General features: G+C 33.1%; 1 protein-coding gene across 7 annotated transcripts in view; it reads right to left on the bottom strand.

Moving 5' to 3' along the window:
* Positions 1-17,533, bottom strand: part of ATRNL1 (attractin like 1) — a 1,361,117-nt gene that overhangs the window by 1,188,477 nt on the left and 155,107 nt on the right. For all 7 annotated transcript variants that reach the window (XM_072623397.1, XM_072623377.1, XM_072623406.1 and 4 more), the window contains exons 9-10: positions 14,479-14,662; positions 6,140-6,294 (exon numbers count right to left, since the gene is read on the bottom strand). In XM_072623397.1, the coding sequence (XP_072479498.1) occupies positions 6,140-6,294; positions 14,479-14,662 (339 nt within the window). The remainder of the gene's footprint in view (positions 1-6,139; positions 6,295-14,478; positions 14,663-17,533) is intronic.

Below are 17,533 nucleotides of genomic sequence, written 5' to 3'. Positions count from 1 at the left end.
AACCCAACAGCAAGAGATAGAGAAATTCCATTTAAAGTTAGTGCAGACATTATAAAATATTTGCAAGTCTACCTGCCAAAACAAACCTGGGAACTATATAAAGACAATTACAAAACACTTTACACACAAATAAAGTCAGATTTAAATAAATGGAAAACTATCAATTGCTCATGGGTACACCGAGTTAATACAAGAAAAATGATGATTCTACCTAAATTAATTTACATAGTCAGTGCCATACTAATCAAACTACCAAAGATTATTTTATAGAGCTAGAAAAAATAACAAAATCCATCTGAAAGAATAAAAGTTCTAGAATATCAAGGCAATTAATGAAAAAGAAATGCAAGGGAAGATAGTCTAGCTCTATCTTAAATTGAATTATAAGGCAGCAATCATCAAAAGTACTTGGTACTGACTAATGTACTGATAATACATTTTTGCGTTAATGGGAAGTTTTCTTAATGGGAAGATCTTTCCCTTCCATTAATGAACCTGCCCATTAAGGGAAGTTTGATTAGGGAAGATTTGTAGGAAGGTCCACACCTCTTGTTAATGAAGTACTGGTTCTCAAGAGTTGTGATGTCCTCTGACTGTGTATAAGTACTCTGAGGTGAGGTTTTACTTTGGAGTTTAGTTTTTGGAAGAAGGTTTGTATGCCAGATGATACTCTGGGAAGCCACTAAGCACCCTCTTGACTTTGAAAACCTGGTGCTTCTCTCTCTAGTAACTATGTATGTATGGTCAGAGTTATCTGTCTATTGATTTGTGGTGTATGTACTGCAGCTTCTAGGATAAGAACTCACTATTTAACAAAAACTCCTGGGAAAACTGGAAAATAGCAAGGCAGAAACTAGGCAGAGACCAACATTATACACCCTATACACCAAGATAAAAATCAAAAAAGGTACATGATTTAGCTATAAAGGCTGATATAATCAAACTAGGAGTGCAAGGAATAATTTAACTGTCAGATCTATAGAGAAAGGAAGAACTTATAACCAAACAAGAGACAGAGAACATTATGAAATACAAAATAGATGGTTTTGTATACAATAAAATAAAAAGGTTTTGCACAAAAAATGTCAGCGTAACCTAGGTTAGAAGGGAAACAGAAAGCTGGGAACCAATTTTTGTAGCCAGTGTCTCTGATAAAGGCCTCATTTCTCAACTATATAGAGAACTGAGTCAAATGTATAAGAATACAAGTCATTCCCCAATTGATAAATGGTCAAAGGATATGAACAGGCATTTTTCAGAGGAAGAAATTTAAGCTATCTAGAGTCATATGCAAAATGCTCTAAATCACTATCGATTAGAAAAATGCAAATCAAAACAACTCTGAGCTATCACATCACACTTACCAAATTGGTTAACATGACAAAACTGGAAAATGATATATGCTGGATAAGATGCAGGAAAACTGGAACACTAATGCATTGTTCGTGGAGTTGTGAATTGATCCAACCATTCTGGAAAACAATCTGGATCTATGACTAAAGGAACTGTATATACCCTTTGATCCAGCAATACTACTTCTAGGTCTATATGCCAAAGAGATCATAAAAATGGGAAAAGGACCACATGTACAAAAATATTTATATCAACTCTTTTAGTGGTGGCAAAAAATTGGAAACTGAAAGGATTGTCCATCAATTGAAGAATGACTGCATAAGTTGTAGCAATGAATGTAATGGAATATTATTGTGCTGTAAGAAATGATTAGCATGCAGACTTCAGAATAACATGGACATATATGAACTGATGCTAATGGAAATGAGCAGGACCAGGCAAACATTGTACACAATAACAGCCACATTGTTGGATGACCAACTCTCACAGACATTGCCCTGTCTTAGATGCAAGGGTCTAAGAAACTCCAGAAGGCTTATGATGGAAAATGCTATCCACATCCAGAGAGGACTTTGGAGTTTGATGCATAGGGAAGCACACTATTTGCTCTCCTTTTCTTTTGTGGTTTTGTTTTGTTTCTTCTTTCTGGTGGTTCCTCCCAGAAGTTCTAATTCTTTTTTACATCCTGACTGACGTGAAAATATGTATAATATGAATGTATAAGTAGCACCTATATCAGATTGCAAGCCATCTTGGGGAGGGGAAAGAAGATGGAGGGGGAGAACATTTAAAACTCAAAATCATACAGAAGTGAACATTGAAAACTAAAAATGCATTTATTACTTATAAAAAATACTAAAGTTGTGACTTAAAATCATTCCTCAACATATACTAGAAATTTAAGGCCAGATTAAAGTAATAGTTTGATAAAGAGTAGACTTCACTCAGAATCCTCTATTTCTTTAACAAACTTACGTCAAATTCCACTGAAAATCCATAAAACTTACTGAAGTTAAGCACCTCATCCTTGGATTACTACAATAGCCTACTGGTGGGCCTGCCTGCCTCAAATTTCTCCCTAGTCCAATCCTCAATCTCAGCCACTAGTGATTTTCCTAAAATGCAGGTCTGATCATATCAGCCCTCTACCCAATAAACTCTAGTGGCTTCCTATTGCCTCTGGGATCAAATACAAAATGCTCTGTTTGACATTCAAAGGTCTTCATAACCTCCTACCTCTCCAGTGTTCTTATACCTTACACCTTGCAATGTTTCCTTAGATCTACTGACACTGGTCCCGTGGCTATTCCACAAACAAAACACTCCATCTCAGTTCTAGGCATTTTCTCTGGCTGTTCCCAATGACTGGAATGCTCTTCCTCCTCTGCTCTGACTATGGACCTTCCTAGCTTCCTTTAAATCCCAGTTAAAATCCCACTTTCTACAGGAAGATTTCCTCAACCCATCTTAATTCTAGTGCCTTCACTCTGCTAATCAAGTCCCTTCACTTTATTATTTTCTATTTACCTTCTATATAGCTTGCTTTGTATATATTTTGTGCGTGTTTCTATTGGATTATAAACTCCTTTAGACCGGGGATTGTTTTTTGTATGCTCAGCATTTAGCACGGTGCCTGATAAATGTTTGCTGATTGCTCTAGTGCAACCCTGTGGTTTTGCAGATAAGGAATTGAGGCCCAGTAAAGAAGGTGTGACTTGCACAAGTATATATAGGTTGTAAATGGGAGAGTCGGGATAAGAAATCCTACAATTCCAAATCTAGCACTCTTTCTACTGTACCACATTGCCTCCTTACCTACCTACAATTAACATATTAAGTTAAATTGATGTGGTTACAAATTGTTTATCATGAATTCTAAGGTATTAATATATAGCTGTTCTGCTCTTCTCCAACTTGCCTTTCTACCCTTTTTCCAACTAATTTCATCCAGAAATAAAATCGCATTTGTTATCGTGTTGAAAAAATATCTGACCAATATACCACTAACTTTTACTTATTTAAAGCTCTGTAAGATTTCCTCAACCTTTAACTAGCACGTCCTTACTGAATAAAACACCAATTTAATTTCTATTTCTCCTAGCAAAACATATACAAACTTTTTATTACAAACTACTGTTTCAAAGAATATAGACATATTTACTACATTTTTGAAAATACTCTCCCAAACCTTATTGTAATTTAAGACACTTTTAAAGAATCTTTAAATAGCTTTATATTAGTCTTTCAGTTGAAAATATTTTTTAAAGTATGCATTGCCACAAACTAGAAAGAAAATAAACTTCTTTACTTCTATATTTTTTTTCCTTCCCAGTAACTGAGGAAACTCAAAAATAACTAAGAAAAATCTGCAACCCAATTTTTTAATAATTATCCAAACTGCTCAAAAATATCAAAAGTTATATTTCAGAATTTCATGGGACTGACTCAGAGATGTCTGCTTCTCTTATGCTTTAGGCTTATTACTTAGCAAATTTTCAGAAGACTACCTGTAATAAGACTACCTTTGACCATGAAATAGATATTATCGTTGATTTAATAAATTCATGAAAAATAGCATTCAAAATTTTAGACCAAACTTTTGCCAAACTGTTAATCTCATATGTAAATGTGTTGTCCTTTACAGACATATTGAACCAATAGCCTACAGTTTGTACGGAAACTGGTGCCATAAATCATCACACTGAAGCAATTTTAAAAACTCAAAAATTAAATTATGTTCATCATGAATTTGGTAAGAAAGTATACATAAAGCAGAGCATATTGAATTATTTCAACATATCCAGTGTTGCTTTATGAAAAAATGAATAATTTCATCATCCTCATTTTACCTCCAAAATCACCAGAATACCCCATTTCCTGAGTATTCTAGATAAGCATTCTATGAAGATTTTCTTAGACTAACTAGAAGAGTCGAGCAACATGAAAGGCATTTTTTAAAAACAAAGATGTTTTCAATTGGCTCCATATTTATTCTTCATTTTGGCAATATTGTGATGATGATGCTCTAGAAAACCAAGTGAAGGAGATTTTGCAAGCCCAATTTTTCACTTGTCAAAATATTTCAAAAAGAAGATAAAATTCAATACTTCAGGCTTAAAAAGTTTTAAAATCGACATATGTTTAATGTTTATCACCTGACATATGTCTATGTGATACAAATATATACATCTCACATTTTCAAATTATCTTAATCTTTCTCATCATGAACTTCTATTCACATAAAAATATAACACTTTAAGAATCAGAAATCAAGTGTTTAACTTCTTCATGTAAACAATAATTCAAGGATTCCCTTAAGTACTATTTAAACTACTTAAGTACACTTTAGCTCAGAAACTTCTATTTATAACAAAAGAAGCGATGCTTTTCACAATGATCTCGAGTAGATAATAATTTAGCATGTGACTAATAAGTTCATTTCCTGGAATACAGAAATTAATAAGAATATAGCCACAAAAGAGGAAAAATTCAGAGAGAAAAATACTTATGTGTTGGGATTGGAAGCTCAATTCCGTGTGGACGGTCTCGGGAGGGTAAAAGTGGGACTTCTAAATCTTAGAGTCTTACGAGGCCCTCCATGAACAGCGGGGGTTCGAGAAGGTCAGACCGAGCTAGCTCGGCTAGCTCGGGTATTTCCGCCTCTCCCCGGGAGATACGTGATGGGTGGAGTCTCCCTGCCCTCGAGGTCGTCCCGGATCTGGGCACACTATTGTTATCTAACATCACGGTATTGAGATGCAAACTGTGTGGCTGAAGGTTAAGTAGGATTGAGGAAGCCTGAAAGCTCTCTTAGCACGTGAGGAGCCAAGAGGACAGTAGGCTCCGCTTTCTTCTTTCCTTTCTCCCCTCCCCCTCTCTCCCCGCTTGTACTTCTACTTCCAATCCCTTAAGATCTTAGCCTCCTTAGGAAATCTCCCCCTCTTCCTCCTAAGGAAGACTTCCCCTGCACTTGTAACTAGACCCTGAAATAAAGCTCAACCCTTGTTCGACTCTGGAACGTCCTTTCTCTCATATGAGCATCCGGCGTGGCCAGCCGAAGACCTCGGAGGTGAGGTAAGAAGACTCGGGTAGCCCACACAGGCCTCTAGGCCTGACACTTATGCAAACAATTATCTTTTATGATTCTTTACTTAGGATTTTTTACTCCTTCCAAACTGTCCAATAACTTTGTAGAACTTCTTTTTAATCATAAAAGTCATCTCTCCTTTTGTTGATCTCCACATTTCTTTCTCTTATGTCATTATATTCCTATATCACTTAGATTTATCTTTGAGGAAGTAACTGCAAACTTCAATCAGGGATAATTCTATTTAAGTAAACTTCAGGGATGATTTGTGTCTTTAAACATTTTTTGTACATATTAATTCTATAGGGTTTTCTGTCAAGCCATTTATAGTTACCATAGTTAAACATCTATTTATTTTTTATAATTCCCCATAATAATTCCCCACACTTCCCACCAGCAAATAGTACAATACCCCCACCCAACCACATACACACACATTCCATGATGTATAGGCAGTACTCACAATGGATATAATATGTAGAGGGTCCTCTAAAATTTATTTCCCCATTTCCTATTTATATTTGGCTTTAACATTTTGTTTGGAGAGTGGGTTCTCATTTCTAACCTTCCACTAAAATAATTTCAAAAATCATTAATATATAATGTATGTGTATGTATGCAATTCTATTACAGATTCCTGATTTTTTAGGAAACATTATTGAAATTTCTACTTTTCACAGCTCCTAAACATATACATACCTATATCATATGCCAGGAAATCCGCAGAAAAGCATTTTGCACCATTACTCAAGGATGTATCATTATGGGTGTTTCCTCCAAAAACGAGCATAGCTCCGTTGATTAGGACAGCTGAATGAAGATACCTGGCAAACCCACTTTCTTTCAAAATAGTCCTACAGAATAGAATATTGAAAATAATTACAAAACATCAAAGGTTTTATTAGATAGGTCACCTAATTACTGTACACAGTTTTCCACTGGATTTTGAAATTCAGTAATCTATTTTCAGCTTTCCTTATAATTCATATTGATGGCCCTGGCCGAAGTAATGCCATTTACCTTCATCTTCTTCAGTGAATTATGAAAATGTGAATCATGTAATAGAATGTTTAGAGTATCAAGCACAGAAAGTATCAGTTAGCAATACTATTACTATCCTTACAATACCTTATGTCTTAAAACTGACTTTTCCATTCACAAATAAAAGAAACGAAAGAAATATAAGTGGATATTTACACAAGCAATAGATTTAGTTTTAAATGTGAAGGATGTCAATGTTAGTTAAATAATAGAGTATGTTATATTGTTTCAATTCATTGCCCATAATACTTTCTTTAAGAATCATCAAAAAGCTACTTATGAAAATATTTAAACATGGCATGTTTAAATAGGTACATTATCTATGCTTATTAAAAATAAGAAGGAAATAAAATACTGATATAAATATACAATCAAAAATATTTTTATTCTGTTAAAATGATACATTAATTCAAAACACTAAATATTTTCAGTGCTTATTATGTGCAAGGTACTGTGTCATAAAATAATCACAATGTTATAAATTAAAAATTGATCAAACACTTTTTTAAATTCCCAGTGAAAAAAATGAACGTAACAGAAGGAAAGAATAATATTCTTCAGCTTTGTCCTTGAAAAACCCAATTTACCAACCTGTTAAATAAGGGAGCTATTCTACTAGACTATCTTAAAGATCCCTTGCAGTTCTAAAAATCATGTCATTATAACTCATTGATGAGGAAAGAGAGATAGGCAAAGGAGTGTTTTGTAATAAAGTTAGATATTCCTACAAACAACTTCTATCCTAAATATTGTAATATCACTTAAAAGAATTCAGAGCACAAAACTACAATAACTAAAAATTTTAAAGTATACACTTCATAGAATCATAAGTTGAAAAATTTTGGATCCAAAATTTCATAATTTCAGCTATGATTTAATAATCTCTAAATCTCTTCTCACAAAATTATCATATTTTTCTCTTCAAAATAGGAAAACAGTAAAATGTCCAGATTTGGAGAGGAGGAAAGAGGAACAATATGAGATGAGGAAATAAATCATTACGCATTCTAATCAAAGATTTGAACCAACGAAAATTTAAGCTTTAAGAAAAGTGGCATGAAACATAAAGAAATTTACCAAAAAACTCACTAAATATCTATTAATAATAAACATCACTGAAGATATAGTGGATTTTTACCTGGCTTGAGGCAAAAAAAAAGTATGTAATTGATGAATATATTCAACTGCTGACTTACTCAACTTACGTTAATAGCTTAAATTCTAACTTATATTAAAATATTATGCCCACTAGGAAGAAACATCATGAATTCTAGTTTAGAAATGTTTTAAAATAAACTAAAACAAGACATAGACAAAAGACATCATTATGAACAACTTGAACAATTAGAGAAATAAGAAGAATGAACAGTTTCATATTGTTTATTAGTTTCATTATTATTATATTCTTTACATCTCCCCTATGACTTTTAGAAAACTGAGAATATCTGAGTACATTGTTTTTATATTTATGTGGACTAAAATATGATTTTTAAAATATTAAAAATTAAATGATTACTGCTATCAGACACTGACCAGAATACTTGAGTGCTTTTCATGACATGATAATAATAATCACAAGATGGTCAAAGAATTTAAAGTTTTTTAAATTTTTTTTTTAAAAATCATATCACAACAGACTATTACACCACAGTGATATTTACTAGCTGGCATAAGACATGAAAATTTCTTTCCAAGATACAAGAAATTATAAAATAAGAAAAGATAGAATAGTTTGGATTTTCACAAAATATCTAGAGTGCTTTTAAAATTAAAACATCATACATAAGATAAGGTGCATTCAAACAAGAGAACAATGTATAGATATTAAGCCAAGATAATGACATTAAAATGCATAAAATTTATAACAATATAAAGAACAGAGAAAGAAAACACAGAAACATTCATTCTAAAGATGCTTAAATAGAATATAGCCTAACAATGTCCCACAAGATACATACATCTATAGACAACCAAATCTTATGTATCTGAAAATGAATTTATCACTTAGCAGATACACTGAATATGTAAAATTTTCCATATGCCTCACATCATTTTCTTAATATGTATCTATATGAAACTAACTCCAAAAATAAAAATCATAAGAATTAAAATTGTTTTTAAAAATCTGTCACTTTAGTTAACCCTATAAAAATCTAAAACCTATTGTAAAGGTCAATATACATTAATGGATGCTTACAGACATAACAACTTTGTACACTCCTTTTTGAAGCACTATTTAACAATGATTCCAGTCCTTTGGCATGGAATTTAGATGATGGCTGAACATACAGCATTGATCAAAATGTTTTGCAACAAATAACACATCCATAGAACTATCCTTTTGTTCATTTGTATCTTACTGTTCCGTAATATTATCTTTTCCCAAAATACTGAACCCTTTACAAGTATTCTTTCATATCGTTTGCATTGGCAGCTAGGGGCCACAATGGATAGAATGCTAGGCCTGGAGTCAAGAACATGTGAGTTCAAATCCAGCCTTACACACTTAAAAGATGTATTAAGGCAATTCCCTTAACTTCTGTTTGCCTCCGTTTGCTCATCTGCAAAATGAAGAAAATAATAGTACCCACCTCCCAGAGGATCAATGAGATAATAATTGCAAAGTGTTTAGCACTGTGTCTGGCACATAACATGTGCTATACAAATACTAGCTATTAAACTATATACAATATATCATACTATATGATGATCAAGTGTGAATGACTTAGCTGTTCTGATCAATAAAATGACTCAAGACAGTTCTGAAGGACATATGAGGAAAATGACATCCACCTCCAGAGAAAGAACTGATGGAATCTAAGTGCAAATTTTTTCACATATTTTTCTTGGGGTTTTTTTTGCACCATGGCAAATATAGAAATATGTTTTTCTGTGATTTCACATGAATAAGTGATATCACATTTTTTGCCTTCTCAATGAGGGGAGGAGACTGAGGGTGAGAGGGAGAGAGAGAATTTGCAATTCAAAAAAGTTTTAAATGATTCCTAAAAAATAAATTTTTAAAAACTAAATATATGATATACAATTTACATTAACTGAATTATTTTAAATGTCTCCAAGTACTTCTAAGTTAAAATAGATATTATTGTAACTTACTTTAAAGGGACGTTAGTCACCTGATTTAGTATGTAGTTCCAGCAATACCTACCTTAAAAAAACGATATCTTAAGGAATATCATTTTAGAGATATTTTGAGTACAGAATTCATATACCCCAGAAAACCAATCATCTATCTGAGGTAAAGCAGAAGATGAAATTTAGATATCTTCCACAGTCTTCCAAAAACAACATTTCTTTAATTTTTATATTTGATTGTTAAAATAAGGTACTGGAAAAGATAGCTAGTTTTTACTGACTCCTATACTATGATTTTGATGGTTCTAAGATTTTTAAAAATCATTATCATCTAACTGCCATAAAGTAGTGGTATTTAAAATATACTAAGGTAAATCCAAATCATTGCTAGTTCCTGATTGATGAGAAGAAGGTATACTTTAGAGTAGTCAGAAATATTCATATTACATTATTTGAAGTTATAATTTATAAAATAAGGCAATTGGTTTCAGTCCAATGGAAATACACAATATAAATTCAATGTGAAGACTTGATGAGATTCATTATTCACAGTGATACTAGCTGTATTTTTTAATATTCCAAATGGTATTTGTCCAGAACAGAGTAAGGCAGGTAATGTTGAGGGCAAATATTATGTCAAAGAGGAAAATCTTTGAAGAGAGATCTTGATTTTGAAAGAGCTAAGCTTTTGAAAGTCCGTTTGTGTGTAAGACTCACAACACATGGCAATACTTTAAGCACACTGTAACTGAGAACAGAGTTATGACAATAAAGATATTTATACGCTGGCCTCCACTGGTGATTTAAGGCTTATTCAAAATGTGAAATAAAGTTACAATTGTGTACCTAATATGCTTCCTTTGAGATCAAGAAACAAATCATTGTTCAATCCCAACTTCCTTATAACATATCAAATATTACCTTTATATTACTTACTTTAAAACCAAGAAATTTCGACCTAAAAGCCAGGACTACCTGTGTTCAAGTTCAGTCTCTAAAAAGTACTAACTATGTGCCCCTGGGCACATCACTAACCCCCTCAGCATCCACAGGTGACTCTCAAAAACAATCAGCTGAAAAACAATTGCCATCCCATAAGTATACCAGAACCAAGGTAATGATGATGGAAGATGTTGCTTTTTAATCTGTTGATAATAACTGATTTATTTTCATCTATTTATTTAACTTTTGCTTTTTTAATATTTTTACAGTTACATATAAAACAATTCTTAATGTTCATTTTGTTTAAATTTTGCATTCCAAATTTTCTCCTTCCTTCTGTCCCATAACCCCTCATTGAGAAGGAAAGCAATTTAATATGTTATACGTGTGCAGTTATGCAAAATATATTTCCATATTAATCACGCTGTAAAGGAAAACACAGACAAAGAAAAAAATTTTTAAAAAAAAGGTTGCTTCAATCTGCATTCAGACTCCGTTGTTTCTTTTTCTGGAAGTAGATTTAATTTTTCTTCATGAGTCCTTCAGAATTGTCTTGGATCGTTTCATTGCTGAAAATAGTAAGTCATTCACAGTTGATCATCATACAATATAGCTGTTACTAAATACAATGTTCTCCTGGTTTTGCTCACTTCAGTTCAGTATCCATTCATGTAAGTCTTTCCAGGTTTTTTGTTAAAGCGTCCAGCTTATCATTTTTTATATCATACAGCACACCCTGTTCAGCCATTCCTCAGTTGACGGTTATTCCCTAGGTTTCCAGTTCTTTCCCACTACAGAAAGAGTCAGCTCTCACTCTGGGTCTTAAATGCAAATGAAGGCAAGTCATTGAATTATCTTTTATTAATAGACAATATGCCTCTATTAATAAATTGTATTATACTCAGAAAAATGGTCTGATGTTATTTAATGCTTAAATTTTCCCTGTGGCAGGAGTTCTCTTCAGTTAATTTTTGTACATGTTTTTCCATTTGGCTAAATCTACTTTTTAAGGAGTTTCCTTCAGTGAATTTTTTTGTCTCTTTTACCATTTTATCCATTCTCTTTTTAAGGTGTTATTTTCTTCAGTATTTTTGTGGCTCCTTTAACAAGATGTTGACTCTTTATTCTCAATATTCTTGCATCACTCTCCTTTATTTTTCCAATTTTTCCTCCATCTCTCTTTTCTGATTTGTAAAACCCTTTTTGAGCTCTACCTGGAAGTTTTTGGGACCTGAGGCCAATTCACATTTTTCTCTGAAACTTTGCATGTAGTTTTTTTTGACACTCTTGTCTTCTGAGTTTGTGTTTTGATCTTCCCTATCACCATAGTAACTTTCTCTGTTCAGATTCTTTTGTTGTTGTTGTGATTGCTTGTTCATTTTTCTAGCCTATTCCTTGACTTTTAACTTCATGCTAAAGTTGGGCACTTCTTCTGAGGTGAAGGGGACATAATCTCAAATTTCAGGTGTTTCATGGTACTCTTTTCAGAGATATTTCTAGGGATTTGTATGTTTTCAGTTCTTCTAAGGTGGTGTACTAATGTTCCTCCTTGCCCTGGGATCTAGTGTACTAGTGCTTCTCCTCGTCCTGGGACCATGACCCTGAACTCCATGTAGGCAATTCAACAGAGACCTATACCCACAGTCAGCAAAGGGTCCCCTGTAATCTCTTTCAAATCAGTTGTTCAACCCCCTTAACATCTGGATGTTGAGAGCTCTGGAAGATCTTGCTGCCAATTCAGTTGCCCCAAAGGCCTCCTGCTGGTTTGCCAAGGACATGGCCTGCACTGGAATATGTTCCACTTGCATTCCAGTGATACAGATCTTTCTTGCCAAACTTCTAAGTTGCCATGAATTTGAAAATTATTTCACCCTAATTCTTTTGTTGATTCTGCCATTCCATAATTCATTTTGAGGAGTTATTTTAAAGTTGCTTGGAGGGGAATTTGGGAGAGCTCAGGCAAGGCCCTACCTTTACACTGCCATCTTGGTTTTGCTTCATATCACTTTTTAAAGGGGTTAGGGTTGGGAAGTGTGGTAAAATAAAACAGGAATAGTCCACACATGACTTGGAAGTGGGAAATAAAGGTGGATTAGGAAAAAGAGTCCACATGATTCAGTGAGATGTACATAAATAACTATCAAACTAAATAAATTTCAAAAATTTCAGTGACACAAGATCATCTATCATGAAGAAATCAAAGAAGGGTAAGGTGCGTAAAAAAAAAGAATGCAGAATATGCAATGGTTGCATATTTTTAAAGGGAGAAGAAGCACTAGCCTTGGAAACTACAAAACTGAACTTGAATGTCTAAAACTATAAAAATTTTTAAAACTGATCAAAAACTTGCCCAAAACATAAACAAAGTTGAACAATCATAATTACAACAATTTAATAGAAAAAAAAATCCTAACAGACAAATTGTCTTCTACAACAGAGCAACTGATCTCATAGACAGCAAGAGGGAGAGAATAATAAGCACTTATGCAGCACCTATTATGTGTCAGGCACTATGCTAAGCACTTTAGAAATATTACTTCCTTTGAGCCTCATAACAACCCTGCAAGGTAGGCCTGTTATTATTCCCATTTCACAGGAATGTTTTAGGAAACTGAGACAAAAAAGGGTTAAGTGATTTGCTCTGGGTCATACAGGTAGTAAAAATCTCAGGCCAGATTTGAACTCATGTATTCCTGACTCCATACCTGTTACTCTCTATCCACTGCACCACCTACATATTTCTGAGTAAAATATACTGTCCTGTTATTAGTAATACTTTTATTTGTCTTGCATCATATTTTTATCAATAATCTAAGAAAATATGGAGGGCTTGGTGAATCACAAATATGACAGTAATTAGAAAATATGAATAAAGAGGTTAAAGGGACAAGGATTATTAATCTGGAGAAAGAGTTGATAGGTGATTCTCTTTATAGTGGTCTCGAAATACTTGATCAGTAGTGTCAAACTCAAATAGAAATAACAGCCATATATTAACTTAGTTTTTAAATGTAATGCTGCGTATTTTTTTTATTTATTTCATTAAATAGTTCCCAATTACATTTAATCTAATTCTGTGGCACTGGTCCACATGAGGCCCACATATGTGTTTGATACCTCTAGGGTAGATTTTATCTTCTTAGAATGTTTTCAATTTTATCATGTCTGCAGTTATAATATAGGTGATATGAACTTTAAAAGAATCATCATTAAGTTACAGATCACAGTCTTTTCTATGGAATATCAGTGCATATTAAAGTGAAAGGGCAGGAATATACATCAAGAAGGAAGTATATGAAACTATTCACTATTTCCAAGACACCATCAGCTTTCCATCACTAGAAATGAGGGACCATTGGTGAAAGCATCAAGAAAGAAAAAAAAAATGGTGCCAATTAGAATGACAGAATTCAGGTTACAAGGGAATTCAAATGGATGGTAAAGAGTTTTCATATAGCTAGGATACTTCTTGGTTACAGACCAATCCAGTAAATTGCCTGCCTTTTGAGACTGCTGCACCCATGAATAGCCAGCTTTTTAATACAAGGAGGACCAACATCAGTTCAAAGGTCCTAGCATCATAACCTCATTTCAATTTTAAATCATTCTTGACTTAAACAATTTAGCACCATGATCAAAGAGGCAAGTTAATTTTCTACAGCCATTCACAGTAATTTCTACATAGAATATAGTATTTCCCTTCTTTATGAGAAAATTTTTCCCACAATCAGTTATTTATGAATTGATAAGAATCAATGCAAAGACTGATAAAATTACAAAATATCATTTCATCTCCTTTACATGCAATGATGTAGAATTACCTTAAAATATGGTGAAATACTACAGAATATCTAATTCATGCCACTATTATGTTTAAACGTAATATCAGTACTAACATCACATTTTCCCATTCCTTTTTCTTACTTCTGTTCTCCTTTCCCCAAATCACATTTACTTACCATGTCTTGGTATTAACTTCATATTTATAAAGGTCATCTACTAGTCCATATTTGTTGCCTGGCAAAGCTTTATAACCACCATGTACATAAATGGACTTGGTCATTTCATCATACACACTTGTGTGGCCATATCCACCTTGCACAATTGCCCCTTTTGTTTCTGGAACAAGCCAGGTATTAGATACTATAAGAGAAAGAAAATAAAATATTGAGAAAATATTACAATTCCAACATAATTAAAAATGTAACTATACTATAAACACAATCTCTGAACCTGAAATTTAATGCATTTTGTACTCTGCCAAGTAAATATACCATACTAACTACAGGGTATATATGAAACTTATAGGGGAGAAAAATGGAGAGATTTTATTATACTGGAGAAGTACATATATAAATTATCTATTTAAAAATGTTAAATGGAATATAAATCAAAATATTTCTGAGATTTCATTTCACATCTAGCAAACTGGTAAAGATAATAAAACATGAAAATAGTCCATGCTGGATGGGGCTGATGTAATACACCAATAGTAAAGCTATAAATTTGTCCAATCATTCTAGAGAGCAATGTAGAACTATACTAAGGAAGGGATTAAAATATCCATAAATGTCTGAGTACCTTTGAAACCAATATCCAAGACAGAGGTTCTATGTAAACCAAAATATTCATAGAAATACTTTTTGTGTTATGAAAAAGTACTGGAAACAAAGTAGATCATCAATCAGGCAATGGCTAAACAAGTTAAGGTAAATAAATATAAGGGAATATTAGTTTAAATGAATGAATAGGAATAATTTAGAGAATCTCGGGAAGACCTATATGAATGGATACAGAATAAGGTAGCACCAGGAAAACAACATACACACTAACTACAACAATGTAAATGAACAACAACAAGAAGACTGAATGCTAAGTTATTGCAGTGTTCAGAGTTAGTACCAAAGAAGTGGTGAGGAACAGTATTTTGCATTCCTTTCTTACATTAGGTTTCATCAGTGCATTAAAATATTCTATTCATATACGATCACATTATTAAGCACCCTAAATACGCTATTAAAATAAAAAGGTATGTTAGAATGTTTTTTCTCAAACTTTCTGGTTCTTATTTACAAGGCATATCTTGTTGATTTTAGAGAAGGGAAGAAATATTTGGAAATGAGAGTGGCATAAACACAAATGAAAAATCAATTTTAAAAGATCCTAAAATGCTTTAAGAAAGCATTTTAGACCAGATCTGTTTCATTGGCACAGGTAACTCTGAATGAGGTAATTCCCTCTACTTACAACAGTTGCCTAGGATACTTTAAGAAACTTACTCAAGATCATACAGTCAGTGTGTCAAAGGCCCAAGTCTTTCCAATTTCAAGACTGGCTCTCTATCCGTTATTTCATATATTTTATATTTTGAAAGATTCATACAGCTTACTAACTTAAGAGTAGTTTCAAATGTGGCAAAATTATTTCTGAGTAAGAGAAATAAAGAGAATGTGTTGAACTTGGTCAATTTATAGAATGCTGGTTTTGGAATCAGGAAAACTTGGACTTAAGGCCTTCCTTTGAAATTAACTATGTGACAAATCACTTCAACTCTCTGCTCATGTTCTTTAAAATAGGTATGGTTGAACTCCAAGTGCCCCTCTATCTCTGAATTAATGACCCTATGACCTATGTTTCTATGCTCCTACATTTGTAAATAAAATGTTTAAGTGTATCATCTCACTACAAAATTTCAAAGTCCTAGCATAAGCTATGATTTACAACCATGGAAGGCACAGCATAGGCATTCATTCACCAAATATAATTTAGTTCTACTACACATGTAATGAAGAGGACATTATCATGATCCTAAAAGAACCTGCGACACTAAAGACACCATCTAGAAATTACAAAAGAGCTACATGCAATACCTTCTTCCAGTCCTGATCTCTAAGTCCACATCTGTGCTTTGTAGCCTTGATCAACAACTAAAAAAGTCTTATCAGAAAGAATACTGATGGTGATGTTCAAATATGGTCTTATATAGGTAATTCTAGAGTAATAGAGTGAGAACTGCTTTAAAGTCAATAACATTAGAAATATGGAAAGTAAGGTTAACTAATTTCTATTTATTTAAACTGAATTCAATAAACATCTGCTAAGTGCCTTAAAGACACTGTGCTGGTCATGAAGTATCCGAAGATGAAAAATGATTGACCCCTTGCCCTTGATTAAGGTTTAGAAAAAGGGATGACACAAATAAATATAGCATATTACAATGCTGCTTGTTTCCCATTTTCTTCCCCTATTACTTATTTAAATAGTTCAGACTAGCTTGTGTCAACTGGATGTCACAAGTTTTTCTTGTTTTTTGTTTTATGTCTCATTTTGTTCTCATTTCTAGTCAATAGCCTGACTATACAAAAACAAACGTTTCAGGAATGACTCCCAAATCAATAGCAAGTGTTTCTAAAATTTAACGCATTTCATTTTGCAGTATTATTTGGTCCTCACCATTTCTATCACCCAACATTATTTTCTTACTGAAAGTATTTATGACATAAATGTACAAGTCTTCTGTGTTCTCCACAAGTCCTTGTCCTTTCTCATACCGTCTTCCTGAATGATGCTTTGCCATGGTATTTCTCCCTGTCCTCAGTTTTTGCCATTGTTGCACTGAAGTTAAGATCAAAGTACATATTGATTTGAACTGAAGCATCTTATCAAGTTCTCCATAGAATTTCTCTCCCTCCTCATCTTCAGCAACTGATGTTGGCACATAAACTGTAATTCTTTTCATGATGTTTCTCTTGCATCATTACCTGTTCTTAGTAATAATAATATATGATGACCAAAGATCCCAAGAAATAACATTGCTTGTTGTCAAGGTGTTGAATAAAATTCATCCTCCCAACTTCTTTCTTTGCCTCTCCAAGAAGTAACTGGAAGCTATCCTTCCCTTTATCAGCAATATATCTTTCTTCTAGTTTAGATTATAGTAAGAATGCCAAGATTGATACTATTCAGCTCTTCTAATTATTATGTCCCTTCACTTGCCATTGGACGAGAATTTCA

Source organism: Notamacropus eugenii, chromosome 1 (genome assembly GCF_028372415.1).
Source record: "Notamacropus eugenii isolate mMacEug1 chromosome 1, mMacEug1.pri_v2, whole genome shotgun sequence".
NCBI lineage: Eukaryota > Metazoa > Chordata > Mammalia > Diprotodontia > Macropodidae > Notamacropus > Notamacropus eugenii.
The sequence above is the reverse complement of the archived record's forward strand: the minus strand, read 5'-3'. Positions and strand labels throughout refer to the sequence as shown.